Raw genomic sequence first — 13714 nt, forward strand, 5'->3', positions numbered from 1 at the left:
TATAATTTGCAGCGCACAAAGTGAAAGTGTGTGTATTCATTACAATTGTGAACTCATTTGCAATAGCCACTAAAAGCGGGTTAATCGAAAGTGCAGAGTCTGCACTGCAGATCGTTGTCCGAATTCCACCAGCATCCACAATGCACCCTCCAGCCCACCCCCAGCTTTCCCTCTTCCATTGCATTTGTATCCCACCCATTTGGTCATTGCACTCATTCCCTCCGTTCGTGCTTTCGATCAACCAGAGATGGCTAGCACTGCGATAGTTTCACGCTGGACTTGCGGTTATCGCTAACTTTTATGGCTATGAAAATGGATTCACCCAAAATTGTAACTAAAATTATTAGTTTTGCGTCAGATAGCAATCCCCATTCACTCCACCGAAAGTGCCCGAAACGAGCCGGCGACCATGAGCTCAGCCGATGACCGAAGGATCCCCATAACTATACTATTCCAAGTCCAAAATGAATTCGTGTTGATTTGTTTCTACTTAAATAGAAAGAAAAAATTTAACTTATTTTAGAATTGTGTAACTTATGAGCACTAGTCATTAAAAATTACTCTATTTTTGCATATCGGAGAAAATTGTATTAGAATTAGAATTTGATTTTCTCGAACCTCGCTGCAACAGAATACATTAGCGAAAAATTAACTCACCATAAGACTGCATTTATTTGTTAATCGGACTTTGGTGTTTTTAACCCCTTAAAATGAATGAGGGAATTGTTACCCTACCCTAGATCCACAGTCGCTGGGCAGGTGGCTCCGCTGGTGCAGAGTTCGTTTCGGGGCACTTGGGTCGCAGGAATGGCCATGGCTATTTCCTGAACTATGGTTTTAAGTTGACCAGCCGACCACCCTGACGCTTCCGGGTAACTTGACGACTTGATGGTTTCCGTTGGTCAGCGAGTCGCTTTTCTGTCGACCCACTGGACCAGCCCGTTGCCTTTGCTAACTAATCGGTTAACTCTTTCGCAAACGCAGAATCCCAATGCCACCGTCAAGCCTTTGATCCAAATTCGGGGCACTTGGGTCGCAGGAATGGCCATGGCTATTTCCTGAACTATGGTTTTAAGTTGACAGCCGACCACCCTGACGCTTCGGGTAACTTGACGACTTGATGGTTTCCGTTGGTAGCGAGTCGCTTTTCTGTCGACCCACTGGACCAGCCGTTGCCTTTGCTAACTAATCGTTAACTCTTTCGCAAACGCAGAATCCCAATGCCACCGTCAAGCCTTTGATCCAAATGCCGTTGCAGGCCGCCAATGTCCAGGAGACAGTCTCCTCCGGTGGCTTCATATCCGACACCGGCCACTCCGGTGGCTGTTCAGCAGCCATCGACTCCTGTCCCCGTTCAAGTGCCGAACTCGTCCGTCAACAGCAAAATCCGGATGCGGACGCCATCGCCTCGAAGCTGGCCTTGCAGTTATCATCAAGGAGGAGCCGATCTCTGTCGACGATGAACCGTCCGTCGACATTATAGAGGACAATACCAGTGCCAGCGCATCGGGGGCAAGATCCCATTTAAAAAGATCTTCCAAAAGCGGAAGAAGTCGTCTGGTAAGCGTGGAATTCTTTGGTGAACAGTTTTCCAGACTTTTATCGCACACACCACGAATCACTAGAGTTCTTATGAAAGGACAGACTGGAAATTACTTAACATTTTTACAATAACATATATGTCTTTTAACTCGATCGTAGAAGCACTCGGGACAAGAAGCTGCGACGGAATCGCCAGCTGCGCAAGTCCATGCTCCCAAAAACGCTCTGATGGCCCTCAAACGAGGTTAAGGGCGTGACCATCAGCGATTTCACCATCGACTCAATACCGACGGGGGATTCACGGCCGTTGTCAACTGTGAACTCGACTCAGTACGTGGGCAAGGGTACCTCAAAATGACAGCCAAGAACGCGGCCTGCGAGAAGGCTTGGCGCGATTTTATAATTGCGAAGATGACGCCTAAGCCTCCCCGTATTCACCAGGTGGAGATAGGTGCGGAGCCAATAGACACTAACGAGGATGAGGCCGATGCACCGGATGATGATCTGCCCATGTTGAATCTGGCTTCGTTTGCCATCTACAAGCTGTTCACGGAGTGGGAGCGCGAGGGCTATGTCGTACCCGAGATGCACCCTTCGGCCAATGCTGCCCAGCAGGCCGGAGGGGATGCCGGAACTCCAGTTCCCGCCGCGCCAAGGAACCAAAAGAAGCCGCCAGTGCGTACGGAGCTACCCTCTGGCTGGGAGACCATGCACCCGGCGACCATTCTTTGCATTGTAGGCCAGCCCACCTCACTATATTCACTGTCAGTAATCAATTCCCCTGCAGATGCGCCCGGGACTCAGCTACTCGGACTACGGGTCATCTGGCGACAATACCACCGGCATGCAGCATCTGGGAATCACGGTGGACAACCAGGAATTCCACGCCCACGGCAGATCCAAGAAGATCGCCCGTCTCAACGTGGCCGTGAAAGTGTGCAACTCTCTGTTCGGCACAAACTTCGCCTACGGCGACACCGCTTAAGACACCAACTCCAACCGCAGACTCCAACTGCCGACAGCAACACACCTCGCCAACACGCCTCTCTTAATTATAATGTATACAATTGTACCGTGGAGAGATTATGCTATCTTACGTGTAAGGGAAATAGGGTCGACAAGATTTGCCAACGTGTTCGGGTGGGCGCTAAGTCTGTCAGCATATCGGCTGCTGTGGAAGTTTATTTGGTCTCCCAGTGGGACAACTTTTAAGTCCTTTTCGATGACTCGGTTGCTCACATACTAGGGTAGCCCAGATGCATGTCATGCCGCTCGCGATTGTATTACTCCAAGCCCATTGAGCTGAGTCCCGGAGGCACACTCCACACTTGGATTGCGTAGGTCAGTGTTGGACCTAATATGGCTTTTATTAAGGGAGCTTAACTGCCATATGGAGGTTGCTTGAGTGGAAAAGCCTGTCCAGCTTTTTCAGCTTCCATGAGGATTTGGCTCTAACTGCCGTGATATGGGCTTTTCAACTCAGCGTCCATCAAGGTCAACTCCGAAGTAGCAGTGGGATGAGACGTGGTCAATGGTATTTCCGTCAAAGAGAAGACCTAGGCATGTTTGAGGTCGCAGGGTAAATGTGACACAGTCCGACTTAGTGAATGTAATGGATTTGTTCCATTTACCAGTCCATCGCTCGATTGCAGCAGCCATTCCTGAACTGCATTGGGCTGAATTGAAAGGATGAGTGCGACGCAAGCATGACGGTGTCATCAGTGTAGGTGGCCAGGAGCAGCTGAGCAGGGGAGGCTTCATCGGTGTTGTTCACGGGAGTTGGCATGTCAGCAGTGTACAGGGTATACGGGAAGGGTCCAAGCACACTTCCTGTGGAACCCCTGCATGAATGTGTTCCAGGCTTGACCGACAGTTTCGTACAGCAACATCGAAGGGCCGATCAGCGATGAAGGAGCTGAGGATGGCATAATAGGCTGCTCGGAGGAGATCTTTCATTTTATATAGCAGACCTTCATGCCACACCTTATCAAACGCTTGTTTCACGTCCAAAAATTCGCCGACTGTTCAAAGCTAGTTCTTGTGGGATGTGTTACCTACCTCCGGCAGTTCCATCAAGCGGGTAAGCAAAATTCTCTCAAAAACTTTGGAGAAAGTTGGTAGCAGGATTATCGGGCGATATGAGTCGATCTGTGTTGGTGACTTTCCAGCTTTGGGGATCATTACAATGCGCGCACGTTTTCATTGCCTGGGAAAATTATCTAATCTTAGCATAGCATTAAATATTTTCCCAAGAGCAAGCACGTTATAGAAATTTCGCAGTTCGGTTGTCTATGCCATAGTAACCAGGGTTTTTTTTTGGCTACAAAACCTTTAGTTGCATCATTACTTCATGCGGTAAGGTATAGGGCGTGTCTGAGCGTCGGAGTATGAATATTGCTGGTAAATGCTAGGATCTCCTGTCGTGGTGTATTGTCTTCTGAGGCGTCTTTTGTGGCTAAGCAAGTCCCTAGCCTCCAAGCTTAAAATGGCAGGCCTTATGGCCGTGAGACCAACTTGGTGTAGCCTGCCTTGCAGCTTCAATGATCGCCGATGTGAAGTAGTCGACGTACGCTTCCATCCTACTGCAAAGTGTCAATGGAAATGTTGAGTTCTACAGTAGCCTCGATGTGTTCTTTAAAGATCCGAATTCTCGCTTGTGGAGACAGCATTTTTTTAACACTTCGAAATGATTGGGCGTCTTCAATCAATGGCAGATGATGGTCAGATAACAGTTCTGTCAGCACTTTCACCCTGATTAGTTGCTGTCTAAAGCCATTGGAGATCCCAAAATCTATGGCACTTGGAGAGGCAGTTGCACGGTGGGGGTAGCATGTGGCTTCTCCAATTGTGTGTGATGAACTGCCCAGCAATGGCAACTGTTCATCTAAGTGTCGGAGGGCAGTATATTAAGGCAACATTAAAGTTTCTCTGCTTGCAGTCAGCTGAATAGTTACTTCCTGGATATGATTTTGAGATAAAGTGGCGATGAGAGATATTTGATCTAGCAAGGATGTTGTCTGTCATCCGGATGGTTGGCAGTATGTAGGGTAAAAGCCATAGACCAAAGACACTAGAATAACTAGAATATTTTTTGTCCTTGCAATTTATATAACATGAGAGCGCTTATTTCTAATGTTTATTTTGTTCGTTTTGTGTTTGCTGCCGACTGTATACATGCGTATATGGTGTTCTATGCCCAGAGCAATGTATTTTATTTTTAATTATTTCTTGGGTTGCAAGTCTGATAAGTTTCTTAAATCTAAAACTATTTTGTCTAATTTAATTATTTTCCAGGAGATCATCCTTCCGTCCGTATAATAGCTGTAAAAAAACTTTAGTCGTGCCTTAAATATATATTCTTGTAATGTATTAAAATCCCTACTTGCTTACCTCTGACTAGGATGTATTCCCTGTGAGGGGCCATTCAGGATGATAACTTTTTGGATTTTCTGTATAAAATGGCCAAGGAAGGACGGGCATTACATGATCCTTCACCACAGTTGAGGATCGAGCAAAAGCTCGTAGCACGCAATCATATCGATAATCGTCACAATGAAATAAGGCTGAGATTCCAGGACAAGAGCACCACCCACATAACCGACAAGGAGCAGGTGGACCTTTGCGCGTGCGTCTTGGAATATCTTCAAACAACCACCCGAGCCTTACGCTATGTTCGTCGGATTTCAACGGTTGGCGAGCTCAGTTAGCTGTCCGCTTACATTTCCCTAAATATAGGTTTATAAGAACTATATTTTTAAGAAAGATTTCCTGTTTTGTACTTACAATATTTTAGGTATGAAGGGCAATTAATCTTCTACGTCCTGTTTCGTTTTTGGGTGGTGTTGGTTCATTTACAATGTTGTTCAATTCCTTCTCTTAGAGGCGTATTATTTGGGTGGACCTCAGATAAAACAAGAGAGAATGCTATAGTCGAGTTGCCCAACTATCAGATACCCGTTACTCAGCTAGTGTGAATGCGAACGCGAAATTTCATAGTTTTTTCTAGGATAATGGAAGACTAATAACATTATGAAAATATATCGAAAAATGGTTCAAAAATAAGTTATTAGGCAAATCGATCTTGCAATTTACAAGATTAATACAAATGTGAAAAAAATCAACACATTTTTCAAAAAGTGTGGGCGTGGTAGTTTTATCGGTTTGTAAATAAACTTGCGCAACATCTATGTCTCTAAAATCTGTATGCTGAATCTCAACCTTCTAGCTTTTATATTTCCTGAGATCTCGACGTTCATACGGACAGCGGTCATGGCTGATCGACTCGCTATTGATCCTGATCAAGAATACATATAATTTATATAGTCGGCAACGCTTCCTTCTGCTTGTTATATACTTTTCAACAAATCTAGTATAGCTCTACGAGTAAAAGGTATAAAAAATTGTATCATTTTGTTTCAGATATTACAATGTAAACATAAATCTATAGTTACCTTGTGGTTTTATTTGATCCGGGTTTGTCTTCATTGTCAATAGTTTTGTGACTTGAGCAGCGAAAAATTAAATTGGATTTTTTGTAAGTGGGTGTATATGAGTTCTCTGTAGTCTATGATTACAAAACGAGTCGTGCTTTCCCATGGTCTTTTGTCCGTCTGCCCGATTGTATGAACTTGGGAACATCGCGAACCTTAAGTGCTAGTTGGGACTAAGCCTATATGCAGCGCAGGTTGACTACTGCTTCAATTTTCGTAAAATAATAAAAACCGCGATCTGTCCATTTCCGTCCGTATGAATTTTTAGATCTGAGGAACTATAAAAAGTCAGGGCGTTGAGACTTATGCTCCAGATTCTAGAGCAGTTTGTCCAAAACTGCCATGCCAACACTTTTCAAAAATGTTCCCATTTTTTTCAGAAAATTATTTGTCTTGGCACTTTCTATAGATGTGCAAAAAGAATGTCGAAAATTATCCATCGAACTACCACTATCTGAGTTACAGGTATCTTACCTTACTTTGACGAATAATAATATTTGTTTAATATATGAAAAATATTAAAACTGTGCGATTAATCCCAACCCAGATAGTTAATTCACTTAATTCGGTGTTCATTTTCATAAATCCGCAAACTTTCCTATTGCTGTGGTTGAGGAAACGCAAAACTCTTGTTAAAACAGTGTGAACACATTTTCTGTTTTTCGTTGATTGGAACCTTATAGATTTTGCCCACGCTGCGGACTGCCAAATTGTGTTTGCAAGTCATGAAAAACGATTTAATATGTGATTGCATTGCCATTTTCTAACTCGTCGTGTTTTAAAATGCACAGTGTCTTCAGCTTAAATATTTTAAAAAGTACTATACATTTGTGGTCAAAAAATAAACTTCACTTGGTTATATTACTATGGAGAGTGTGAAATGTCTCTAATATATTTAATACAAGAATCGATTTTCAAAATATGTGAAACAAATATCGATATATTCTGATATATGCATTACATCCCTATTTAGGTTTTTCCCGTCAGCGCAGTAAGCTTATCTCTGTGATTTGAACAGTGAAAAATTAAATTACAAAAACGAAAAAATCAAGATGGAGGGAAAACTTCGTCCACTCACGGCAAACAACAAGCCATTTGTCTTTGGAGGCATTTACGTAAGAATCTGCATTTTTTCCAAGTGTGTGCAGGAGTGTGAGTTTAAACTTCCCTGTGAAGAGATGTGTCTCTAGTGAAAATAGATCACGAAAACAAAAACCATTGTTGGACTCATCCATATTTGTTTTGTGAAATAACAAAGTTTTCGATTTTATTTCTATAATTTGCAGCGCACAAAGTGAAAGTGTGTGTATTCATTACAATTGTGAACTCATTTGCAATAGCCACTAAAAGCGGGTTAATCGAAAGTGCAGAGTCTGCACTGCAGATCGTTGTCCGAATTCCACCAGCATCCACAATGCACCCTCCAGCCCACCCCCAGCTTTCCCTCTTCCATTGCATTTGTATCCCACCCATTTGGTCATTGCACTCATTCCCCTCCGTTCGTGCTTTCGATCAACCAGAGATGGCTAGCACTGCGATAGTTTCACGCTGGACTTGCGGTTATCGCTAACTTTTATGGCTAATGAAAATGGATTCACCCAAAATTGTAACTAAAATTATTAGTTTTTGCGTCAGATAGCAATCCCCATTCACTCCACCGAAAGTGCCCGAAACGAGCCGGCGACCATGAGCTCAGCCGATGACCGAAGGATCCCCATAACTATACTATTCCAAGTCCAAAATGAATTCGTGTTGATTTGTTTCGTACTTAAATAGAAAGAAAAAATTTAACTTATTTTAGAATTGTGTAACTTATGGAGCACTAGTCATTAAAAATTACTCTATTTTTGCATATCGGAGAAAATTGTATTAGAATTAGAATTTGATTTTCTCGAACCTCGCTGCAACAGAATACATTAGCGAAAAATTAACTCACCATAAGACTGCATTTATTTGTTAATCGGACTTTGGTGTTTTTAACCCCTTAAAATGAATGAGGGAATTGTTACCCTACCCTAGATCCACAGTCGCTGGGCAGGTGGCTCCGCTGGTGCAGAGTTTCGTTTCGGGGCACTTGGTCGCAGGAATGGCCATGGCTATTTCCTGAACTATGGTTTTAAGTTGACCAGCCGACCACCCTGACGCTTCCGGGTAACTTGACGACTTGATGGTTTCCGTTGGTCAGCGAGTCGCTTTTCTGTCGACCCACTGGACCAGCCCGTTGCCTTTGCTAACTAATCGGTTAACTCTTTCGCAAACGCAGAATCCCAATGCCACCGTCAAGCCTTTGATCCAAATGCCGTTGCAGGCCGCCAATGTCCAGGAGCAGCAGTCTCCTCCGGTGGCTTCATATCCGACACCGGCCACTCCGGTGGCTGTTCAGCAGCCATCGACTCCTGTCCCCGTTCAAGTGCCGAACTCGTCCGTCCAACAGCAAAATCCGGATGTGGACGCCATCGCCTCGAAGCTGCCTTGCCAGTTATCATCAAGGAGGAGCCGATCTCTGTCGACGATGAACCGTCCGTCGACATTATAGAGGACAATACCAGTGCCAGCGGCATCGGGGGCAAGATCCCATTTAAAAAGATCTTCCAAAAGCGGAAGAAGTCGTCTGTAAGCGTGGAATTCTTTGGTGAACAGTTTTCCCAGACTTTTATCGCACACACACACGAATCACTAGAGTTCTTATGAAAGGACAGACTGGAAATTACTTAACATTTTTACAATAACATATATGTCTTTTAACTCGATCGTAGAACGCACTCGGGACAAGAAGCTGCGACGGAATCGCCAGCTGCGCAAGTCCATGCTCCCCAAAAACGCTCTGATGGCCCTCAACGAGGTTAAGGGCGTGACCATCAGCGATTTCACCATCGACTTCAATACCGACGGGGGATTCACGGCCGTTGTCACTGTGAACTCGACTCAGTACGTGGGCAAGGGTACCTCAAAGATGACAGCCAAGAACGCGGCCTGCGAGAAGGCTTGGCGCGATTTTATAATTGCGAAGATGACGCCTAAGCCTCCCCGTATTCACCAGGTGGAGATAGGTGCGGAGCCAATAGACACTAACGAGGATGAGGCCGATGCACCGGATGATGATCTGCCCATGTTGAATCTGGCTTCGTTTGCCATCTACAAGCTCTTCACGGAGTGGGAGCGCGAGGGCTATGTCGTACCCGAGATGCACCCTTCGGCCAATGCTGCCCAGCAGGCCGGAGGGGATGCCGGAACTCCAGTTCCCGCCGCGCCCAAGGAACCAAAGAAGCCGCCAGTGCGTACGGAGCTACCTCTGGCTGGGAGACCATGCACCCGGCGACCATTCTTTGCATTGTAGGCCAGCCCACCTCACTATATTCACTGTCAGTAATCAATTCCCCTGCAGATGCGCCCGGGACTCAGCTACTCGGACTACGGGTCATCTGGCGACAATACCACCGGCATGCAGCATCTGGGAATCACGGGTGGACAACCAGGAATTCCACGCCCACGGCAGATCCAAGAAGATCGCCCGTCTCAACGTGGCCGTGAAAGTGTGCAACTCTCTGTTCGGCACAAACTTCGCCTACGGCGACACCGCTTAAGACACCAACTCCAACCGCAGACTCCAACTGCCGACAGCAACACACCTCGCCAACACGCCTCTCTTAATTATAATGTATACAATTGTACCGTGGAGAGATTATGCTATCTTACGTGTAAGGGAAATAGGGTCGACAAGATTTGCCAACGTGTTCGGGTGGGCGCTAAGTCTGTCAGCATATCGGCTGCTGTGGAAGTTTATTTGGTCTCCCAGTGGGACAACTTTTAAGTCCTTTTCGATGACTCGGTTGCTCACATACTAGGGTAGCCCAGATGCATGTCATGCCGCTCGCGATTGTATTACTCCAAGCCCATTGAGCTGAGTCCCGGAGGCACACTCCACACTTGGATTGCGTAGGTCAGTGTTGGACCTAATATGGCTTTTATTAAGGGAGCCTTAACTGCCATATGGAGGTTGCTTGAGTGGAAAAGCCTGTCCAGCTTTTTCAGCTTCCATGAGGATTTGGCTCTAACTGCCGTGATATGGGCTTTTCAACTCAGCGTCCATCAAGGTCAACTCCGAAGTAGCAGTGGGATGAGACGTGGTCAATGGTATTTCCGTCAAAGAGAAGACCTAGGCATGTTTGAGGTCGCAGGGTAAATGTGACACAGTCCGACTTAGTGAATGTAATGGATTTGTTCCATTTACCAGTCCATCGCTCGATTGCAGCAGCCATTCCTGAACTGCATTGGGCTGAATTGAAAGGATGAGTGCGACGCAAGCATGACGGTGTCATCAGTGTAGGTGGCCAGGAGCAGCTGAGCAGGGGAGGCTTCATCGGTGTTGTTCACGGGAGTTGGCATGTCAGCAGTGTACAGGGTATACGGGAAGGGTCCAAGCACACTTCCTTGTGGAACCCCTGCATGAATGTGTTCCAGGCTTGACCGACAGTTTCGTACAGCAACATCGAAGGGCCGATCAGCGATGAAGGAGCTGAGGATGGCATAATAGGCTGCTCGGAGGAGATCTTTCATTTTATATAGCAGACCTTCATGCCACACCTTATCAAACGCTTGTTTCACGTCCAAAATTCGCCGACTGTTCAAAGCTAGTTCTTGTGGGATGTGTTACCTACCTCCGGCAGTTCCATCAAGCGGGTAAGCAAAATTCTCTCAAAAACTTTGGAGAAAGTTGGTAGCAGGATTATCGGGCGATATGAGTCGATCTGTGTTGGTGACTTTCCAGCTTTGGGGATCATTACAATGCGCGCACGTTTCATTGCCTGGGAAAATTATCTAATCTTAGCATAGCATTAAATATTTTCCCAAGAGCAAGCACGTTATAGAAATTTCGCAGTTCGGTTGTCTATGCCATAGTAACCAGGGTTTTTTTTTGGCTACAAAACCTTTAGTTGCATCATTACTTCATGCGGTAAGGTATAGGCGTGTCTGAGCGTCGGAGTATGAATATTGCTGGTAAATGCTAGGATCTCCTGTCGTGGTGTATTGTCTTCTGAGGCGTCTTTTGTGGCTAAGCAAGTCCCTAGCCTCCAAGCTTAAAATGGCAGGCCTTATGGCCGTGAGACCAACTTGGTGTAGCCTGCCTTGCAGCTTCAATGATCGCCGATGTGAAGTAGTCGACGTACGCTTCCATCCTACTGCAAAGTGTCAATGGAAATGTTGAGTTCTACAGTAGCCTCGATGTGTTCTTTAAAGATCCGAATTCTCGCTTGTGGAGACAGCATTTTTTTAACACTTCGAAATGATTTGGCGTCTTCAATCAATGGCAGATGATGGTCAGATAACAGTTCTGTCAGCACTTTCACCCTGATTAGTTGCTGTCTAAAGCCATTGGAGATCCCAAAATCTATGGCACTTGGAGAGGCAGTTGCACGGTGGGGGTAGCATGTGGCTTCTCCAATTGTGTGTGATGAACTGCCCAGCAATGGCAACTGTTCATCTAAGTGTCGGAGGGCAGTATATTAAGGCAACATTAAAGTTTCCTCTGCTTGCAGTCAGCTGAATAGTTACTTCCTGGATATGATTTTGAGATAAAGTGGCGATGAGAGATATTTGATCTAGCAAGGATGTTGTCTGTCATCCGGATGGTTGGCAGTATGTAGGGTAAAGCCATAGACCAAAGACACTAGAATAACTAGAATATTTTTTGTCCTTCCAATTTATATAACATGAGAGCGCTTATTTCTATGTTTATTTTTGTTCGTTTTGTGTTTGGCTGCCGACTGTATACATGCGTATATGGTGTTCTATGCCCAGAGCAATGTATTTTATTTTTAATTATTTCTTGGGTTGCAAGTCTGATAAGTTTCTTAAATCTAAAACTATTTTGTCTAATTTAATTATTTTCCAAGGAGATCATCCTTCCGTCCGTATAATAGCTGTAAAAAAACTTTAGTCGTGCTTAAATATATATTCTTGTAATGTATTAAAATCCCTACTTGCTTACCTCTGACTAGGATGTATTCCCTGTGAGGGGCCATTCAGGATGATAACTTTTTGGGATTTTCTGTATAGAATGGCCAAGGAAGGACGGGCATTACATGATCCTTCACCACAGTTGAGGATCGAGCAAAAGCTCGTAGCACGCAATCATATCGATAATCGTCACAATGAAATAAGGCTGAGATTCCAGGACAAGAGCACCACCCACATAACCGACAAGGAGCAGGTGGACCTTTGCGCGTGCGTCTTGGAATATCTTCAAACAACCACCCGAGCCTTACGCTATGTTCGTCGGATTTCAACGGTTGGCGAGCTCAGTTAGCTGTCGCTTTACATTTCCCTAAATATAGGTTTATAAGAACTATATTTTTAAGAAGATTTCCTGTTTTGTACTTACAATATTTTAGGTATGAAGGGCAATTAATCTTCTACGTCCTGTTTCGTTTTTGGTGGTGTTGGTTCATTTACAATGTTGTTCAATTCCTTCTCTTAGAGGCGTATTATTTGGGTGGACCTCAGATAAAACAAGAGAGAATGCTATAGTCGAGTTGCCCAACTATCAGATACCCGTTACTCAGCTAGTGTGAATGCGAACGCGAAATTTCATAGTTTTTCTAGGATAATGGAAGACTAATAACATTATGAAAATATATCGAAAAATGGTTCAAAAATAAGTTATTAGGCAAATCGATCTTGCAAATTTACAAGATTAATACAAATGTGAAAAAAAATCAACACATTTTTCAAAAGTGTGGGCGTGGTAGTTTTATGCGGTTTGTAAATAAACTTGCGCAACATCTATGTCTCTAAAATCTGTATGCTGAATCTCAACCTTCTAGCTTTTATATTTCCTGAGATCTCGACGTTCATACGGACAGACGGTCATGGCTTGATCGACTCGGCTATTGATCCTGATCAAGAATACATATAATTTATATAGTCGGCAACGCTTCCTTCTGCTTGTTATATACTTTTCAACAAATCTAGTATAGCTCTACGAGTAAAAGGTATAAAAATTGTATCATTTTGTTTCAGATATTACAATGTAAACATAAATCTATAGTTACCTTGTGGTTTTATTTGATCCGGGTTTGTCTTCATTGTCAATAGTTTTGTGACTTGAGCAGCGAAAAATTAAATTGAATTTTTTGTAAGTGGGTGTATATGAGTTCTCTGTAGTCCATGATTACAAAACGAGTCGTGCTTTCCCATGGTCTTTTGTCCGTCTGCCCGATTGTATGAACTTGGGAACATCGCGAACCTTAAGTGCTAGTTGGGACTAAGCCTGTATGCAGCGCAGGTTGACTACTGCTTCAATTTTCGTAAAATAATAAAAACCGCGATCTGTCCATTTCCGTCCGTATGAATTTTTAGATCTGAGGAACTATAAAAAGTCAGGGCGTTGAGACTTATGCTCCAGATTCTAGAGCAGTTTGTCCAAAACTGCCATGCCAACACTTTTCAAAAATGTTCCCATTTTTTTCAGAAAATTATTTGTCTTGGCACTTTCTATAGATGTGCAAAAAGAATGTCGAAAATTCTCCATCGAACTACCACTATCTGAGTTACAGGTATCTTACCTTACTTTGACGAATAATAATATTTGTTTAATATATGAAAAATATTAAAAACTGTGCGATTAATCCCAACCCAGATAGTTAATTCACTTAATTCGGTGTTCATTTTCATAAATCCGC

General features: G+C 44.1%; 1 protein-coding gene, 2 long non-coding RNA genes and 1 pseudogene across 5 annotated transcripts; 2 read left to right on the top strand and 2 right to left on the bottom strand.

The window, feature by feature from the left end:
• Positions 1-1888: 1888 nt before the first annotated feature.
• On the top strand, positions 1889-2621 carry LOC116803228. Its single transcript, XM_032727105.1, has 2 exons — positions 1889-2277; positions 2330-2621. Exons 1-2 carry the CDS (start codon positions 1897-1899, stop codon positions 2525-2527), a joined length of 579 nt encoding a protein of 192 aa, XP_032582996.1. The 5' UTR covers positions 1889-1896; the 3' UTR covers positions 2528-2621.
• Positions 2622-5377: 2756 nt separating this feature from the next.
• Positions 5378-6380, bottom strand: LOC116803231. The gene is made up of 2 exons (XR_004363488.1): positions 5994-6380; positions 5378-5443 (listed from the first exon to the last, which is right to left on the bottom strand). It is a non-coding gene; the product is annotated as an uncharacterized LOC116803231 (long non-coding RNA).
• A 614-nt stretch (positions 6381-6994) lies between these two features.
• Positions 6995-9710, top strand: LOC116803229 (annotated as a pseudogene).
• A 2102-nt stretch (positions 9711-11812) lies between these two features.
• LOC116803230 lies at positions 11813-13471 on the bottom strand. 3 transcript variants are annotated; one of them, XR_004363486.1, is made up of 4 exons: positions 13085-13471; positions 12415-12531; positions 12022-12357; positions 11813-11964 (listed from the first exon to the last, which is right to left on the bottom strand). It is a non-coding gene; the product is annotated as an uncharacterized LOC116803230 (long non-coding RNA). The 3 variants fall into 3 exon arrangements; XR_004363487.1 differs by lacking the exon at positions 13085-13471 and having other exon boundaries at positions 11813-11953; positions 12415-12701; XR_004363485.1 differs by lacking the exon at positions 13085-13471 and having other exon boundaries at positions 12415-12701.
• Positions 13472-13714: the final 243 nt, after the last annotated feature.

This window comes from Drosophila sechellia, unplaced genomic scaffold, assembly GCF_004382195.2.
Source record: "Drosophila sechellia strain sech25 unplaced genomic scaffold, ASM438219v1 U_336, whole genome shotgun sequence".
NCBI lineage: Eukaryota > Metazoa > Arthropoda > Insecta > Diptera > Drosophilidae > Drosophila > Drosophila sechellia.

Coding starts and splice junctions, on each gene's coding strand:
- LOC116803228 (XM_032727105.1), top strand. CDS start 1,897: ATGACAGCCAAGAACGCGGCCTGCGAGAAGGCTTGGCGCGATTTTATA. Junction 2,278..2,329: donor CGGCGACCATTCTTTGCATT/GTAGGCCAGCCC, acceptor ATTCCCCTGCAG/ATGCGCCCGGGACTCAGCTA.